Source organism: Lithobates pipiens, unplaced genomic scaffold (assembly GCF_037356315.1).
Source record: "Lithobates pipiens isolate NorthernLeopardFrog02 unplaced genomic scaffold, aLitPip1_a1.2 Scaffold_18, whole genome shotgun sequence".
NCBI lineage: Eukaryota > Metazoa > Chordata > Amphibia > Anura > Ranidae > Lithobates > Lithobates pipiens.
The window spans coordinates 374,183,962-374,202,206 of NW_027507758.1; the positions used below are offsets into that span (position 1 = coordinate 374,183,962).

The 18,245-nt window shown below is 43.0% G+C and overlaps 1 protein-coding gene across 1 annotated transcript in view; it reads left to right on the forward strand.

Moving 5' to 3' along the window:
• Positions 1 to 17,251, forward strand: part of DVL3 (dishevelled segment polarity protein 3) — a gene marked incomplete in the record, with an annotated part of 225,661 nt that extends 208,410 nt beyond the window's left edge. The window contains 6 exon segments of the mRNA XM_077487709.1: positions 536 to 685; positions 840 to 971; positions 9,824 to 9,991; positions 10,117 to 10,329; positions 15,477 to 15,878; positions 16,294 to 17,251. Of these exon segments, the coding sequence (XP_077343835.1) occupies positions 536 to 685; positions 840 to 971; positions 9,824 to 9,991; positions 10,117 to 10,329; positions 15,477 to 15,878; positions 16,294 to 16,328 (1,100 nt within the window).
• Between the last annotated feature and the right edge of the window lie 994 nt (positions 17,252 to 18,245).

An 18,245-nucleotide genomic window follows, 5' to 3' on the forward strand; every position in this document is an offset into this window, starting at 1 on the left:
AAAGTACAAACTCAGGTAACCAATATAACTGTTCAAATATTTTATACTCCCATTGCCAATTGGACTATGACAGAAATCTTATCTTCGGGTGGTCTTGAGTTTAGTCATTAACCCTTTCATGACTATGCCCATTTCTGACATTTACAAGTTAAATATAATTAAAATTGTGTTTTCAAAAAAATTATTGATCACTTTTATTGCTGTCACAAGAAATGTAAACATCCCTTGTGACAGTAATAGCTGGTGACGGGTACTCCTTATGGGGGGATCGGGGGTCTAAAAGACCTCCATCCCTCCTTTGCACTTCAAAGTATTCAGATTGCTGAAAAAGGCAAATCTGAATACTGTATTTTTTATTTTTTTATTTTATGTCCCCTACCGCTCCTCTGGCATAACAGCCGAGCGGATTTTAGCCACATCAGTTGTTATACGTGGAACGCCAATCGCCGGCTCTTAAAAAATAAATAAACAGTACCGGGATGATGCCTGCACTTTCTAATGTGCTCTTGTTTTACATCTTCTCTCTCATTATTAGGTGAACCAATCCGACCTATTGATCCAGCAGCTTGGGTTTCTCACACAGCAGCAATGACTGGAACTTACCCAGCCTATGGAATGAGTCCATCTATGAGTACAATCACGTCTACCAGCTCTTCAATTACAAGCTCTATCCCAGAAACTGAGCGTATGTATGATTTATACAAAAGTGACGTCTTTCTGGTAAAATTATGGGAGGTGTGAAGTCACTTTGTAGAGTGACACTATACAAGAAATGAATTACTAGAACTGTGTATTATCTGCTGTTTTGACATTTCTCTCTATTTTCTATTTCTGTAAAGGTTTTGATGACTTCCACTTATCCATACATAGTGATATGGTAACGATTGTAAAAGCTATGAGCTCCCCAGAATCTGGCCTGGAAGTTCGGGATAGGATGTGGCTTAAGATAACAATTCCCAATGCTTTTATTGGTAAGTATGGAAATTCTGCTTAGAGTGGAGGTTAAATGGGAAACTTGATACTTTTTTTTTTTTTTTTTTTTTTTTTTTTTTTTCTCTCATTTAGTAGGTTGAAGTTCACTGCTCACACAAGCTAGAACTGGAACTTCAGTCTAACAACAAAAATAATCAGTTGAATTATATATTACCGTATATACTCGAGTATAAGCCGAGATTTTCAGCCTCTTTTTTGAGGCTGAAAGTGCCCCCCTCGGCTTATACTCGAGTCATCGCTGTCTGCCCGCTCGATCAGCGTGTCGAGCAGACAGACAGCGGCCATTCTATTCAAAAGCCGCGCCTCCGGCTCCGCCTTCGCCTGTGATAGGCGGAACACTGAATTTCCCAGCAGCCTGTGTTCCGCCTATCACGGACATCGTATCATCCTCGTACTACGGACGAGGATGATACGACGTCTGTGATAGGCGGAACACAGGCTGCTGGGAAATTCAGTGTTCCGCCTATCACAGGCGAAGGCGGCGGCGCAGCTTTTGAACTTTACAATGGCCGCCGACGAAGAGGGCACGGGACGGAGGCAAGGGAAGGCACGGGACGGGACGGGACGGCGGCGGCAAGGCACGACACGGGACGGATGCAAGGAGGCAAGTCACGGCACGGGACGGAGGCAAGGAGGCAAGGCACGGGACGGAGGCTCGGGACAAAGGTAGGCTGGACACACACACACACACACACACACACACACACACACACACACACACACACGGATGGAGACACACACAGGGATGGATGGATGGAGACACACACACACACACAGGGATGGATGGATGGATGGATGGAGACACACACACACAGGGATGGATGGATGGAGACACACACACACAGGGATGGATGGATGGACACACACACACACAGGGATGGATGGACGGACACACAGGGATGGACGGACACACAGGGATGGACGGACACACAGGGATGGACGGACACACAGGGATGGACGGACACACACACAGGGATGGACAGGCATGTCTCACCCTCGGCTTATACACGAGTCAATAAGTTTGCCAGTTTTTTTGGGGGTAAATTGGGGGCCTCGGCTTATATTCGGGTCGGCCTATACTCGAGTATATACGGTAACCATTTTTTTCAACCACTTTTGTTTAAATACCTCTGTTCCTCCACACAGCCATGAACGTCCTCTAGTACTTCTTTTGTCAGCTTTACTATTTTATCACTAATTTTATGAAGATTATTCACTGTCAAATGAGTAGGCTGTCAGCGAGAGGGGACTAAAGCCTGGTAAACGCTTTTTTTTTTCCATTCAACTCATCGGGCTGAACGAAACATAACTGACAGATCGATATACCAACTTAATGTTAAGTGTGGTCGATCTCCCCCTAGCACTGAGCGGTTTCTGGTTTTCCAGCATGTCCCTTCGACAAAAAGCCTGTTGTTAGACCAGCTTTTTACAGACAGCTGTACACACTGACCGAATGTTGGCCAGTTCCTGCTGAACCAGTTTATTTTTGTCCCATGTGTACCCAGAATTAGTGGGTTGTGTTGAACTGGAAAATGGTTGTGCCAACTGCTTGGCAATGGCACAAGACTGGCTGTATAAATTTGGATGTCTTTGCATGTTACATATATGCCATGCCCTGAGATGTATTGACCAAAAGTGGTTATATCCATCAACACATTATGAACCAGTTTTTCCTGGGTCATCTTCCAGGATGGCTTACAAGAGAGGCTCTTCCCAGGGCTGGTGCTATACTATTCTGCGCCCTAGGCTAAACCAACTACTTGCTTCCCCCCCCCCCAAAAAAAAAACTTCAACATTTTTAAAATCAGTAGAAAATGATCTAATAAAAGCACTCTCTATGCATTCCCCATACACCCCTTATGCTCACAGCACATTCCATGTATTCCCCATACACCAAACCATAAGCAAGTCAGAACCTTCCCAATACCATTTGGCTTTGAGAGAGGCATTTCTCCAAGAATGGAAGGAACCTGATCATTTTTATTTTTTTTTCCCTTAAAAATGTAAAGAGGTGGTTTCTGTTCAAGAATGAAGATGCCTACCTACGGGACAAGTGTCCAAAACTAGATTATTCTCTGTCAAAAGTATCAGAGGTTTGAACTAGCATTTGAAGATACTGGCTTATTAACAGACCCCATGGATTGGAAGGCCAAAGACTATCTGTGACTGGCAAAAATAAGGGCTTCCCAATACCAAAGCAAACAGAATTATTTTAGTCCTTTCTGGTGTCAACAAAACAAAGATTCAGCCAAACGGGGTCAAGAGAAGGGTTGACAGTAAAGGAATGGCAAAGAAAGGAGAAATTCCTGTTCAACACCTCTCAATTTAAAGAAAAGCCACAATGACTTAATTTATACCACAAAGAACTTCTGTCTCCAGGGGCTTTCATGGTGTCATTTGATTTAACCACTTGACATCTGCGCTATGGCCGAATGACGGCCACAGCACGGACTTGAATTCCCAGGAGGCTGTCATATGATGGCCTCCCCTGTGCACGCTCCCTGCGGCGTTGTGATCACTGAGTCAATGAGACTCGGGTGATCACCGATCTGAGTAAGGGGCCAGTCCCGTCCCCTTACCATGTGATCATCTGTCAGCCAAAACAAAAGCTCTGTGTTTTTTTTCTCTCCTCACGCTGACAGCAGAGGAGAAAAAAAGCCGATCACCAGCTCATCTTAAATGGACATCGGTCCCGAAAAGGAAGAGGCAATTATGCCATCTAACAGTGCCCACCAGTGCCACTTATCAGTGTAACTAATCAGTGCCCCTCACTGCCGCCCCCCCAGTGCCCCTCACTGCCGGAGAATAATTACCCATTTTAAAATTTTATAACAAACTATTTTTTTACATTAAAAAAACAGAAAAATCGCACAGGTGATCAAATAACACCAAAAGAAAGCTCTATTTGGGGGAACAAAATGATAAAAACGTAATTTGGGTACAGTGTTGTATGACCACGCAATTGTCATTCAAAGTGCATCAGTGCTGAAAGCTGAAAATTGGTCTGGATAAGGAGGGGGGTTTAAGTGCCCAGTAAGCAAGTGGTTAAGGGACGCATACCTTCATATCCCAATCTGAGAACAAGCCAAAAGATGCCTCAGATTTGCAGGGCGATATTCTCTACTTCCAGTGCAATGCTCTTTGGGCTTGCGTCGACATGTATTTTCACCAAGGTGCTTTGTGGAAGATTTACCAGTCCTAAGGTCTGCAGGAGTGCAGATTATTCCTTACCTGGACGACTTGCTACTAATGGCAGACTCGCCAGAATAGTTGGCACAGAATCTGGACTTGACCATCGAACAGCTCCATGATTTGGTGTAACCAATAAACGTAGAAAAATATCACCTTCTCCATTCCCAAAGAGTGACCTTCTTGGATTACACTATAGAACCAGAATTCGAACGGATGCAAGTTCATAGGGACTGTCAATCATGAACTGTCAGGTGGCACAGGATATATTCCTGCATTTTGACCAGCAGCTCTTCCAACTCGAGAGAAATGAGCAGTCCAAGAAGGCCTGATAGCTTTTGGTCCAGACATAAAAGGGAAATGCATAAAAGGGTTTTCAGACAGCATCACCACTGTAAGCTACATAAACAAGCATGGAGGCATAAGAGTAGAAAGCTTTATGGAATATGTACGTGACCTTTTAGGGTGGGCAGAAGAAAACCTGGTCATTGCCAGCAGTACACCGGAAACTTAACGCCATAGCAGATTTTATGAGCAGGAGGAAGATCTCTCAGATGGATTGGAGCCTGAATCAGTCTACATTCAATCAAATTGCGCAAAGATGGGGATTGCCTCTAATCTTTAAGCTACGAGAGAAGTTCGAAAAATAGAGTGCTGCTTTTTTCTACAGAAGTATCCTGTTTGGGCTTGGACGCCCTAGCTCAACTATGGTGAGACTACTTGGTGTATGCATTCCCCCCATTTGCACTAATTCCAAAATTTATCCGGAAAACAAAGTGTTCATCAGCAAATGTCATTCTGATCTCCTCTTATTGGTGCAGGAGGTCATGGTATATGGAATTACTCAAGCTCAGTGTGGCCGTATACCTGGAAACTTCCATGCTCCCTCATCCATCAAGGGACATCCGACAGTGGACCAGCATTCACACTTGGTTGGGTGCTTATCAGAAAGTGTGATTGAGATCATCCTTGGTAGCAGAAAAACGTCAATGAACAGAATTTAAAACAAAGTATGGAAAATATTTTGTAGCTGACCAAACTACAACAAAAGGATGAAGTGTCCAGTTCTCCTAGTGGTTCTAATTTGAGCAAGTGCAAGTGTTGGTGAAATTCAGGCTCTCTCCATAGCTGAGCCGTTTGGTTATCCTTCAAGACCAGATACTTCTTACTTTGAATCCAGCCTTCTCAACCAAAGTAGCAACAGATTTTCATTGGACAAATGAGATTATTATTCCTTCATTTTGCGGGAATTCTAAGATCGAAAGCGAAGCAGAATTTAATAAGGTGGTCGTAAGATGCCTTATAGCCTACATTGACCACAGGCAAGGGCCGAGAGCTACCTTTTTATATTGTTCTATTGGCCTAACACAGGCAAGAGTCTCAAAAAATGCTATGGCAAGGTGGATGAAATTTGTGATCATAGAAGCTCATCTGCATCTTCTCTTAATCCTTTGAATATCAAGGCCCATTCCACCAGGGCAGTGTCTACTTTATGGGTAGGAGCCGTAGCCACAGCACTCCAGATCTAAAAAGCTGTGTCCTGGACCAGTGTCTAAACCAGTGTTTCTCAACCGGGGTTCTGCGGCACCCTACAGTTCTGCAAGAAGTCCTCAGGGGTTCCGCAGCCATCTACCCGTCAATCACAGACAGCTGACCGGTAGATTGGGTCTCCTTTAACACAGGCAAAGTAGGAAGCATCTGTAATTTCTTTCATATCGCTCTGCTCCCTGCCAGCTCCTTTCCTCCCATCCACCACAACAGCTTGTGACTTCACTTGGGATAGACTAGAAGAGAGGAGGGACCAACGGGGAGCAGCGTGATATCAAAGAGAAGACTTATTCCAGCTGCTTCCCGCGCTACTCTACATTTGAATTGTCTACAACCGTGTATCGTTTGCCCCATGCCCTTCTGTGAGTGTGAGCTTGTGTCCCCTGCCCTGTGATATGCCCTTCATGTGCCCCATGCCCTGCCATGTGCCCTATTCCCTGCCGTGTGTTTGTGATGTGCTCTACCATGTACCCTATGTGCTGCTGTGAGCTCCATAATCTGCCCTGTGCCCTGCTGTGAGCCCCATAAAATGCCCTATGTCCTGCTGTGAGCCCCATAATGTGCCCCATATCCTGCTGTGTGCCCCACTTTCTGCTGTTTGGCCTACGATGTGCCCCATTTTCTTTTGTGTGCCCAATGTACTGCTGAGTGTCCCATAACGTGCCCTGTGTCCTGCTGTTTTTCCCTTAATGTGCCCAATGCCCTGCTGTGAGCCCTGTAATGTGGCACGTGCCCTGCTGTGTCCCTTTATGTTCCCTATGTTCTGTATTGTGCCCTACTTTATGCCCCTTGCGCCCCATGTTCTGCTGTATGCCCCATGTCCTGCTCTGTGTCCCTTAATGTGCCCTGCTTTGAGCCCTGTAATGTGCTATGTGCCCCATACCCTGCTGTGAGCTCTGTAATGTGTGCTGCTGTGTCCCTTGATGTTCCCCGTGTTCTGCTGTGTCTCCCATGTTCTGCTGTGTGCCCCATTATGTTCCCCATTTTCTACTGTGCATTCCATGTCATGCTGTGTGTCCTTATGTGCCCCATGCTCTGCTGTGAGTCCTGTAATGTTCCCTGTACTCTGCTGTGTGCCCCTTGATTTGCCCCATGCTCTGCTGTGTGCCCTGCTGCCCCCATGTTCTGCTGTGTGCCCCATAATGTTCCTTGCTGTCCCACCTGTATTGTGTCCTGATCTCCTGTGCTCTGCCCTGCTGCCCCTGTACACTGCTTATGTCCAGTTAAACCCCGAATTGAGCATCTGTGCAGAAAATAAAGCTGTATATCTGAACATTATTTCAGGGGTTCCCCGAGATCTCAGACTTTTTGCCAGAGGTTCCCTGACGGTTAAAAGGTTGCGAAACACTGGTCTACAGATTTAATTGTTGTAAGCCTATGCAATGCTGTGCTTCTAGGTTTAATGAAAAGTACATCAAGTGCTCATAATGACTGTATGTTTTGTAAACTTGAAAAAGCATGTGCTTATAATCTGACCCTTGCATCTATGCATTACCCACACGTGTACTTAGTACAGGTAGTACGGTACATACTGTGCACCCCTGCACTCTGTATATAGGTTCAAGTACTTCCCACTGTTAACACCTACTTCACCACAGCGCACTCAACTTGTCACCTGAATATTCTCCTCTGGGTTTCTTGAGAAAGGTGGTCCAACCTGTGCCTACAGGCCTACTGTGTTCATAAAATTAAGCTGCCAGGATGACTATGGTGTAAATGCTTAGGTTACTCAATTAAAACTAAACTCCCAGGAATTCTCACCACCTCATTCCAGTGATGTGCTAGTTAAATTCCTTGCCATCTGCTGTCATCCCCTCCCCGGGTACTTTCTGGTGCCGCGTTTATGGCCAGAGAATGGTATTATCCTGCGCATGTGCATGGGGGTTTGTCATTCTGACACAGCTAGAGTGCATTCAAAGTGCATGCTGAGTTGCGCATGCACAGCTCAGCGTGTATTCAATTGAAGGCTGCAAGCGGTCAGGTTGTGGTGGTAGGAGGGGCTAATGGTTGAACTTCACAAAACTGAGACGAGAAGGAGATGATTTATGATTTCACTTGTAAAGACGCATGCAAAAAGCCCAAAAGCACCTGCTTCTAAACTCGCCCCCTCCTTTCATTTGCCCCTTAACCACTACAATACAGGGCACTTTCGCCCCCTTCCTTCCCAGCCCAATTTTCAGCTTTCATCGCTCTAGCGCTTTCAGTGACAATTGTGCGGTCGTGCTACACTGTACCCAAATGAAATTTTTATCATTTTGTTCGCACAAATAGAGCTTTATTTTGGTGGTATTTATTCACGACTCAATTTTTTATTTTTTGCGATATAAGCGCAAAAAAAGAGGAAATTTGGAAAAAAAACAATATTTTCTTTTTTCTATTTTAAAAGAAATCCAATAAAATCAAATTTTGTCATAAATTTAAGCCAAAATGTATTCTGCTACATGTTTTTTGTAAAAAAAATTCCGTTAAGTGTATAATGGTTTGTGTGATCACGGACATATGTACGCAAATGATCATGTACATATGTGTGCAGGTGATCACGTATATATGTGTGCAGATAATCATTGGGACATGTGATTTTAGTGGGACATATGTGGGGGACATGTTTTTATTAAGGACATGTGTATTTATTATTTGGGGACATGTATGTTTTGGGGACATGTGTGGGGACATTGTGTTATACTGTGTGGTGTGTTTACACTGTGTGGTGATTTGTGTTTACACTAGACTGGTGATCATCAGCCGGCTGCAGCGATCTGCTCTGCTCTCCTCTCCTCTGCGATGACTTCTGTGTGAGGAGAGGAGGAGCCGATTGCCTAGCAACCGGCTGTTTGTTTAGATCACATGACGGCCGTGATTGGACACGGCCGTCATGTGATCAGGAGGGCCAATCACAGAGCCCTCCTGCCGATCTGAGATGCGCCGTGTCTGGGTGACACTGGCGCATCGGGATCGCGCCGCTGCGCGGGCACGCGCGCGATCCCGCTCCTTCTGATGTAGACGGCTCCCACCCGGCCGTATATGTGCATTGGCCGGGTGGGAAGTGGTTCAAGACAGGATGTATTGTGTTATATGCCGCTTATTAGCCAATGTTTTAAGCAGATATGCAAAGTTTGAGGAAGCTCTGAAAGAAAAGTGTTTTTGCAAAAAGCTGTTAAAGGAGAAGTCCAGCCTGAGCGTGTTTTGGCTGGGCTTCTCCTAAGGGTCACAGGAGTGCAATCAGTTTTGCACCCCTGTGACCCGTTTTCAGCAGAGAGTGGTCTGAAGTCCGCTCTCTGCTGACGTCACCAAGATCAGTCCAGACACTATGTCATCCTGACGAAGTCTGGATCCGCCAGGTGCCTGGACTGATGCTTGTCTCATCCTCTCAGCGAGCCGCTGAGATCCTGAGATGGCCGATCCCTGCCCCTCCACAGCTCAGCGATCCAATGAGCGTGGAGGAGCAGAGAGAAGTCCGTTTGTCCTGCAGTTATTCCTGTCTATCTCCTGCTTTAGGTAATTGTTTGTTATTGCAGTAGAGACATAGCATGTGTTTTTAGTTCCGCTTTCAGTGATGAGTTTCTAAGAGCACTCCATGTCAGAGAAAGATCTTACAACTTGCATCTAGACTTTGTGACAGATGACTGTTTTTTGCTCCTGGAGAATATGAAAACGCTGCCTCAAACTCCTTTTTTGTTTTGTTTTTTTTGTTTTGTTTTTTCTCGGATAAGTACAGACAAAATCTTGGGTTTTGTCTGTGTACTTATCCGGAATAAAAAAAAGTGGGTGTCTTCCCTGCAAAGATACAGTAATAAGACATTCCATCTTTTACCATTCTACCCGTTCGGTGATATTTGGGTGTGCTCCTCATCTGTAACAAGGTTACCTGTGTTACCACAATTTTCAAAGCACTTTAAAAAGATATTCCCTCTATTTGTGTGAACTTAAAATTTGTGTTCTTAAGTTTAAGTGCACTTAGTCTTTTACACCAAAAGAGGCTATTATGGCAATTGGTGTAGCCTTACTGATAGCTTTTATTATTTTACAGCCTTATTCTTCCGCAGAAATATTATTTTGTTTTTATTATGAATATCTTTCTGCTGCTTTATTCCAGGTTCTGATGTGGTGGACTGGCTTTATAACCATGTGGAGGGCTTCACGGATCGGCGAGAAGCGCGAAAATATGCCAGCAACCTCCTTAAAGCTGGATACATCCGCCACACTGTCAATAAAATCACTTTCTCTGAGCAGTGCTACTATATTTTTGGAGATCTTTGTGGCAGTATGTATCATACTCAAACTTTATTTGTGTATCACCACCATTTCTATTACAGTGCCATCTTGTGTTTATAGTTTATCACACACCAAAACTTGAATGTAATTACTTACTTTTCCCTTAACCCACAGACATGGCAAATCTCTCTCTTAATGACCATGATGGCTCTAGTGGAACATCTGATCAGGACACACTTGCTCCCTTACCACACCCAGGAGCTGCTCCGTGGCCAATGGCATTTCAGTATCAGTATCCATTGCCTCATCCCTACAGCCCACATCCAGGTTTCCCAGATCCTGGGTACAGCTATGGTGGTGGAAGTGCTGGTAGCCAACACAGTGAAGGTGAGCACTAATAAAGACACACTTTCTAAAGCAAATGCCATGTCTTTTAAAAAGTACAAATGATTCCCGCTCAATAACAGGGATTAACTCATTGAAGCAATATGTCAAGCAAAAAAAAAGACATTTAGTACATATCGTCAAACGTTTTTTATTTTTTTTGAACTTCACCTAAAAAGTTTCAACTTTTCCTTCCCCTGCGCTCCTGACCCGGTCCTGAGCTCCATGACCGTGGCCGTGTGACCAGCAGACGCGATCGCCGCTGGTGTCCCACGATCGGGTCACAGAGCTAAAGAATGAGGAGAGGTCTGTGTAAACAAACCTCTCCCCGTGCTTCCTACTGAGCCTGTCACTGATCGTCTGTTCCCTGTTATAGGGAAAGACTGTCAGTGACGTCAGACTGCAAAGAATATTATTGCGCTAACCTGTGTAAAAAAGTGAAAAAAGCTGCTACACACAAATGTGACAAAATTCATATGCAAAGAAAAACTATAATGTAGCGCAAATATTACGATGAAAAATAAATGGTGAAGTGACTAGCATCAAACAAACAACTAAGAGTCCAAAGAATGAAATTAATCAGTCCCCAGAATCCATAAATCTCGGATACAATGGTTCATACGATGCATAGGCAAAAGGATAATCCAAAGGGCATCTAAGGCAGTGACAAATGAAATGTGAAAAAGGTGGGTACTCTTACCAGAGCCACAGGATCTTAAACTGTGGGTTATATGCCGCTACCTTCAGGTGATTGGGAACTGGCAAAAGCTTTGCTGTGACTGCCCCAATGTTTCCTTCTAACCACATTCCTTTTTTTGCTAGTGTCCTCTGGTAAATGGATTCCTCCTCCTGCTGGAGAATAGTTTTTTTAGATTTTTGCCAGGTTAATCGATGGACCAATTGATTATTGCCTTACCAGCAGCTTCCAGATCCATTACCCTCAATGTTTACCTTTTTGGTGCTGTACTCGGACCCTGTGGCAGCAAGCCCTGCCTGTAATGTTCGAATTGAACATTGGATACTGCATAAGGCATTCACCGTGGTGTGGTGCAGTGTGTAGTTAACTGCAGGGTTCTATGCAGGTCCAGAGCCCTGGTCCATTCCTGTAGCACCCAGAAGCCTCCTGTGGTTCTATTTAAATAGACCCTGCTATTTTATTAGACCCTTATTTACACTCTGAACCTCATATCCCAAGATGCCTTGAAGACCTTTAACTATTAGGCTCCAGAGCCTATTTCTGTGACCCATTTGCTCAGTCAGATGCTGTTGCTCACTCATTTCCCTTTGGTTGATCTTTCATCCAACTTGGGCTTTTCCCTGACCTCAGAAACCCATCTGGGGTTTTTGGGTTTAATCCTGACATCATTCCTATTCACTTTTTTTTCTGGTCCCATGGGACGTAGTGCCCCTCAGTTGCCCTTCCATGATAATTTCTCTCCCATTATACTGACAGATTCTTTTTAAGGTAGCCTGTGCCCAGTTTTCTCCACTTAGGGCCAATAGGGCCGCCTTCACTCCATGGGGAGGTTAGCTCCATTTACTATAGTCCTTTTACTGCCATAATCCATATCCTTCTGGCTTACAACCCACCAAAAATGTTAAGTTATATGACTTCTCTACAGACTTTTTTTTTGGCCCAGAGATCTCTCGGTATCTCCAATTCACTCCAGCAATTAGGCACATATAATAGCTTCTCCCATGCTCTGTAATCTAACATGCAAGTTCTTTCTCATCTAGTGTGATGATAGGAAACTTCATCAGTGCTGCCAATTAATGTCCATCACTGGTGTCCATCTGTACCGCCTATCCATGCTGCCTATTAGTGCCACCTATCAGTGCCTGTAAGTGCGGCATATTAGTGCCTCCTCATCAGTGCCCATAAGGGCCACCTCATCAATGCCCACCAGTTCAGCCTATCAGTGCTGCCTCATCAGCGCACATCAGTGAAGGCGAAAAATTGGTTACAAAATTCACAGACCCCAAAAAAGAAAAAAAAAAACCTTTTTTTTTTTTTTTAAACTTTTGGACATTTTTTTTTGTAAAAAATAAACCCAGCAGTGATTACATACCAGCAAAAGAAAGCTCTATTGTGTGAAGAAAATGATAAAAAATGTGTTCGGGTACAGTGTAGTATGACACCGCAATTGTCATTCAAAGTGCGACAGCGCTGAAAGCTGAAAAATAACTTGGGCAGGAAGAGGGGTGTTCGTGCCTGGTAGGCAAGTGGTTAAACTGCAAAAGCTGTGAGTAAGGGTATTTACATGCCAGGGCCATAATGCTTTGCTTCGCACCCGTGGCTTAAACAATCACTGCTTCTGCTTTTGTCCAGCAGTAAGGCCACCAAACGCAAACCATTCAGGTGAACAGGGAAGCAATGCAAGCACATTTGGCTCTTTGCTGTGGCAATTATAGAGTTAAAGGGGTTGTAAAGTTTTGTGTTTTTTCACCTTAATGTACTGCTCTCAATCACCTCCAATGATGCGGCCTGCCTGAGGGGTGGGACAGAGTCATACACGCTGTGTCTATGGACACAGCGTGTATGACAGGGAGCGTGCCCAAATAGAGCTTCCCAGAGGGGGGTTAGCTATTGTGGGGAGGAGCCGAGACAGCCGCTGAGGGACCCCAGAACAGGAGGATTGGGGCCACTCTGTGCAAAGCGAACTGCACAGTGGAGGTAAGTATAATGTGTGTGTTATAAAAAAAAAAAAAAAAAAAAAAAACCCATACCACCCCTTTAAAGTGGTTTTAAACTTTCCCCCACAATGGTTTTACCTAAAATCACCTACAAACTTCAAATGCTTCAGATTAATATCCCAAATAGTTTCTTTAAAGTAATAAAAACACTATTTTTAAATTTTATATGGCAAAATAAAAAGTCTAGGATAAATTATAATATATTAACTAGGAAAAAAAAGCAGACACTTATAGATATTATCTTGCAATTACTTTGGCAAGATTGGTGGAGTGGGCTAACGTGGGCACAACAAAGAGGTGGGTAAAAATGGAAGAATCACTTATAGGTACACAATTACAAAAAAAATATTTGGATCCCGCCAAAATTTAGAATAGATAGTAATAAGGCACATGAAATCACTTTAACGACACTTAAATTATGGGACGCACTATATCGGAGAAATAAATGGGTATATAATTCCCCATTAATTCCATTAGCGGGCACAGATTTTTTTATCCCAGGAAGGGACACACAATTAGGTAAACAAATGAAAAATGCACAATTAAAAGATATCACCTGTGGAGGGCATTTAATGTTAAAACAAGAAATAATAAAGAAGCATGGATGGCAAAATCTAAAACAATGGGAATACCTACAGCTTCAGCATTTTGTTAATTCAATCCCAAAACCTATAAAGGACGAGAATACTTTAACACCAATAGAAAAACTTTGTAATTCCAAGGTAAAAGTAAAGCACTGTATGTCAAGAGTATACGAAATCTTATCAGATATAGAGGTAAGAGAATGTATTCCAGCCATAGCAAAATGGGAACAGGATATGAGTATAAAAGTAGACGAGACACAGATGATGGAGGCAGTGCACAGACATGTATCGGACACAGCGTCTGTGGAAGTTAATTACAAGTGTATGATGAGATGGCACATGACCCCAGATAGAATACACAGAATAGACCCCTCTAGATCTACACAGTGTTGGAGAGAATGTAAACTACCCGGAACAACATATCGTATATGGTGGGAATGTCCAGAGATAAAGAATTATTGGTATAAAATATTAGATTACATAGAAAAAATAACAGGGGAAAAAATACCTTATTGTCCCAGGGAATGTCTGTTTTACGGGGTAGACCAAGAAAATGGTAACCAAATTATAAAACAAAAAACGGATCAAGAGAAAAAAAATAAAACGGATACCCTTTTTATTCAATGCAGCAAAAGCTTTGATACCCAAAAATTGGTTACAAGTCAAAAAGCCTTCAATTAGAGACTGGATACAGAGAATCGAATTTATTAATAATATGGAATATTTAATTAAAATGGAAAATAATCAAATGAATAGATATTGGGCAACATGGGAAAAGTGGAGATCATTCAAAAAGACTGAAAATTACATCCAGGCATTAGCAGAATAAGCAGAGGATGGCGGGCCAACAGAACAGGGGGTGGATGGGAGGGGGGAGGATAGGGGTTAATTGGGTTAGAAAATAGAATGTAATTAAGTTGAAAATATTTGGATTGTATAGGACAGTCTTTCTTTCTGTCTGTATATTATGCTATTTTTGTTGATTTTTAAAATTAATAAAATTTAAATAATAAAAAAAAAAACTCTCCCCCACAACTTTGTACCATGTAAATCAGCATAAAAAAAAACCCTAATTAACACTGCTTGTTGATATCTCCTTGCTTGGTATTTTTGTAATCCTTTTTGTTCTTTAGAATGACATCACTGAGCATGCCCAGATCTCCCCAGATTTACAGCACACTCTCTATGTGCTTATCTATCTGTTATCAGGACTTCCTAGGCAGACCACTGATATCCCAGGAGGCTACAGAATCATTCAGAGCTTCCTCCTGCACACCATGTGACATCACATGCAGTGTAAACCTAGCCATTACTGCAGTCTTATCAGCTGAAGCTGATAAGAGTGACAAAGGCAAACATTAGACAATCGGCACAAGTAAATACTATGAAATAAAACAAGTCGGCTATGAACAGGGAAGCGGGGTTGCCATAGAAATGTTGGATTGAGAAGGAGGCTTGGTTAACAGTACAGGAAGTGCTCAATATAAGGGCGGAAATGCACTCCGCTGTGGACTCATAAAACAATACTTAAGATGGCGCTGCCTAACCCCTGAAAACAAGTTTCTTAAAGTTTCTTTAAACAGTAAGTAATATGCGATTTGGGCTGGATTACAGTGGCTATAGTTTGAGAATTACTCATTATAATGGACTAAATGAAAAGAAACATCAGAGTGGGAGAGTTTACTTCCTCTTTAAAACAGGCAGTGAGGAGGCATCACATTGCCTCCTTACAGCTTGTCTAGCGCCTCTGCAAAGCAACAAACAGGGATCACTTTTCAGAGGCTAACTTGGCCTAAGATTTCAAATTTGAAAAATACATCCTCATTTACTATGTTAACCTTGTGTTTTTTTTTTTTTTTTTTAATATCCCAGGTAGTAGAAGTAGTGGTTCCAATCGCAGCAGTACAGAAAAAAGAAAAGACAGAGACCCAAAGGCTGGAGATTCGAAATCTGGAGGGAGTGGAAGTGAATCGGACCACACTACACGGAGCAGTATGCGCCGAGAAAGAGCAGCAAGTGAACGTTCAGTGCCAGCTAGTGAACATAGTCACAGGAGCCACCACTCCATTGCACACAGTATCCGAAGCCACCACACACACCAGTCTTATGGTCCCCCTGGTGTACCCCCACTCTATGGTCCTCCAATGATGATGATGCCAGCACCTCCCCCAGTGATGGGGCCGCCAGGAGCCCCACCCAGCCGCGATTTAGCCTCCATCCCTCCAGAACTCACCGCTAGTAGACAGTCTTTCCGCATGGCCATGGGCAATCCTAGTGAGTTCTTTGTGGATGTTATGTGAGCAAACTTTACAACTTTGACCTTGTTTTTAAAGTTTGTGTTTATTTGAGAATTTCCTAATTATTATTTACATCTTGATACTAAGAACTGAAATGGAGAGGCTAATCCAGTCCCAATGAGCTGTGTGTGTGATGCTCGCACGGATCCTCTCACCTGCCACTAATCCATGCACCTAATCTCTCAGACCCTGCTCCAGACTGTGTGTTTGTGCAGAGGTAGAAGGCTGGCCGCATTCTTGCCTTGTTGCTTGGCTTTTGTTAACAGATTGATTTTAACAAATTTAATATTGCATCTAAAAGAAAAAAAGGCCTCAGTAGTGGAATGGAGCTACTCTTTATTTACGTCTTATTTTATTAGGATTTTTTTTACCATTGTGTTTCTTTTATCAAGCAGCCAAGAATTCGGGGGTCTTTGACTTTCTCTGAGCTGTCTGCCAGGGAAAGTGTATGATCCTCAGTCGGAGGGTATCCCTTCGCATCTCATGGCGTCATTGTAGAGAGAAGGAAAACCTGTTGAAAAGGAAGATATTGCTTTTTAAGTAGAAGACGACTGATGGGAATGAAGCACCACAAGCCTTATACATTTACAATGAACGTGTCTTATGGTTTTTTGTTTTGTTTTTTGTTTTTTTGTCCAATTTTGCGAGTGCCATGAATTTTCATATAAACTGATGTTGAACCAGCCACATACACTTTATTCTATTATAAATCTGCTCTCACAGCTCCTTAATTTTTAAAAAAGGTACATATTTTTGACATGTAGTTGGGATCCTAAGCTGCAGTTTTGCAAATCTTTTCTGCCAGTAAGGCCTGCAACTTTGTACTTATTGTTAATATTGTGTTGCACATCAAACTGGCAGGGGGAAGGTTGCTTCTTCTTTCCTGGAAAGGGGGGGAGGGTGTGTCCTGTTGCTGTTACACCAGGTTCTTCTCTACACAGGCCTTCCCTTGTCTCATGTTGGTGATGTTCCAGGAATGGTGCTAGTATTTGTATTTTCACTAATATTTTCATCTTCAGCTGGTTGCCCCCAGAACACTAAATAAATGGCACAATTGGGGCAAGGGCAATGACAATAGATTGTACTATTCACTGACTTGTAACCTCTCATACCTTGTATAAACACAGAAGGAAACGACAGCGAAAGATGGCACAATGGCAGAATTTCAAGAATTTGCCTTAGCATCTACCAAAAGGTAGACTTGTTTTGTACAGTATAACCTGCTCTGGAATGGAGTAAATTCACTGTTGTCTGGGAGCTAAACACCTATAAACAGGTGCCTGTGTTCTTATTTTTTCCATTGCTTTGTTGCACTGAAATTTCTGCTGCAATAAATCTACACATGTTTTATGTTCTGTCCTGAATTGTTTATGGTAGGTTCAACAGAATTTTACAGTGCACCTTCTGCCACTGCAATCCAAGTTTGAGATTTTTTAATGTGAGAATTGTTTAAATTTCAAGCTTTGAAAATCACAGTAATCACTGTGATAATTATAACACTTAACTGCCGCTCAAAAAAAAGTGTATCCAAAGTGTTGGAAAGTATTAGTTTTTTTACTTGCTCTGAGTGGAGGTGAATGAAACTTTACAGTGTTTTTAAAAGTGAAGCATGGTATGTGTAAAAAAAACAAACAAACCTGGATGTAGCGTCAATCTGATGCTGCATCTGTCCCTGCAGCCTCAACACCGAGAACAGAGTGATCAAAGACAGCTGATTGCTCAGTTCTTGGTCTTCAGTGAGCACAGAACTGACTGTCAGTCTCTCTGCTCTACTCCTCCAGATCTCACCTTGCACATTGGGCTGTGGAGAAGGCAGGAGTGGCTTGCTTTGGTTCTTAGCTGTGCTCTGAGAGGCTGAGCCAGCTGCCAGTCAGGCATTTTAGTGGATCCCAACATTACTGCCAGGATAACTCCCAGAGTCTGGACTGGTAGACAAAATGTAACCTGCCGTTGGCTAAATCCAGGTAACAGGAGTGCAGAACCAAGACCAATTATGTGACCTACAGGAGATGTAGGGCCAAAGGAGCTTTGGCCCCAATTCCCCTTTTAATTAGGCTTTTATGCTTTTCTTATTCCTTCAAACAGTACTATAAGCTTTTTGTTAAATACCGCAGCTCATTTTTTTGACTAGGCTGTTCATTTTTGTAGTGAGAACCAACATAGCCCCTAAGGTCTTGTTCAGGCATTTTAAGGTGCGTTACATTTGGGCAGCCCATTCATTTGAATGGTCTGCATAATGCACAAAAAACAGGATTTTTAAAAACCGCTTGCCTGTAACCTCCTTTTTTATTTGAAGTACATCAGGGGACACAGAGCCATAGTAGTTACTATGTGGGTTATAGGC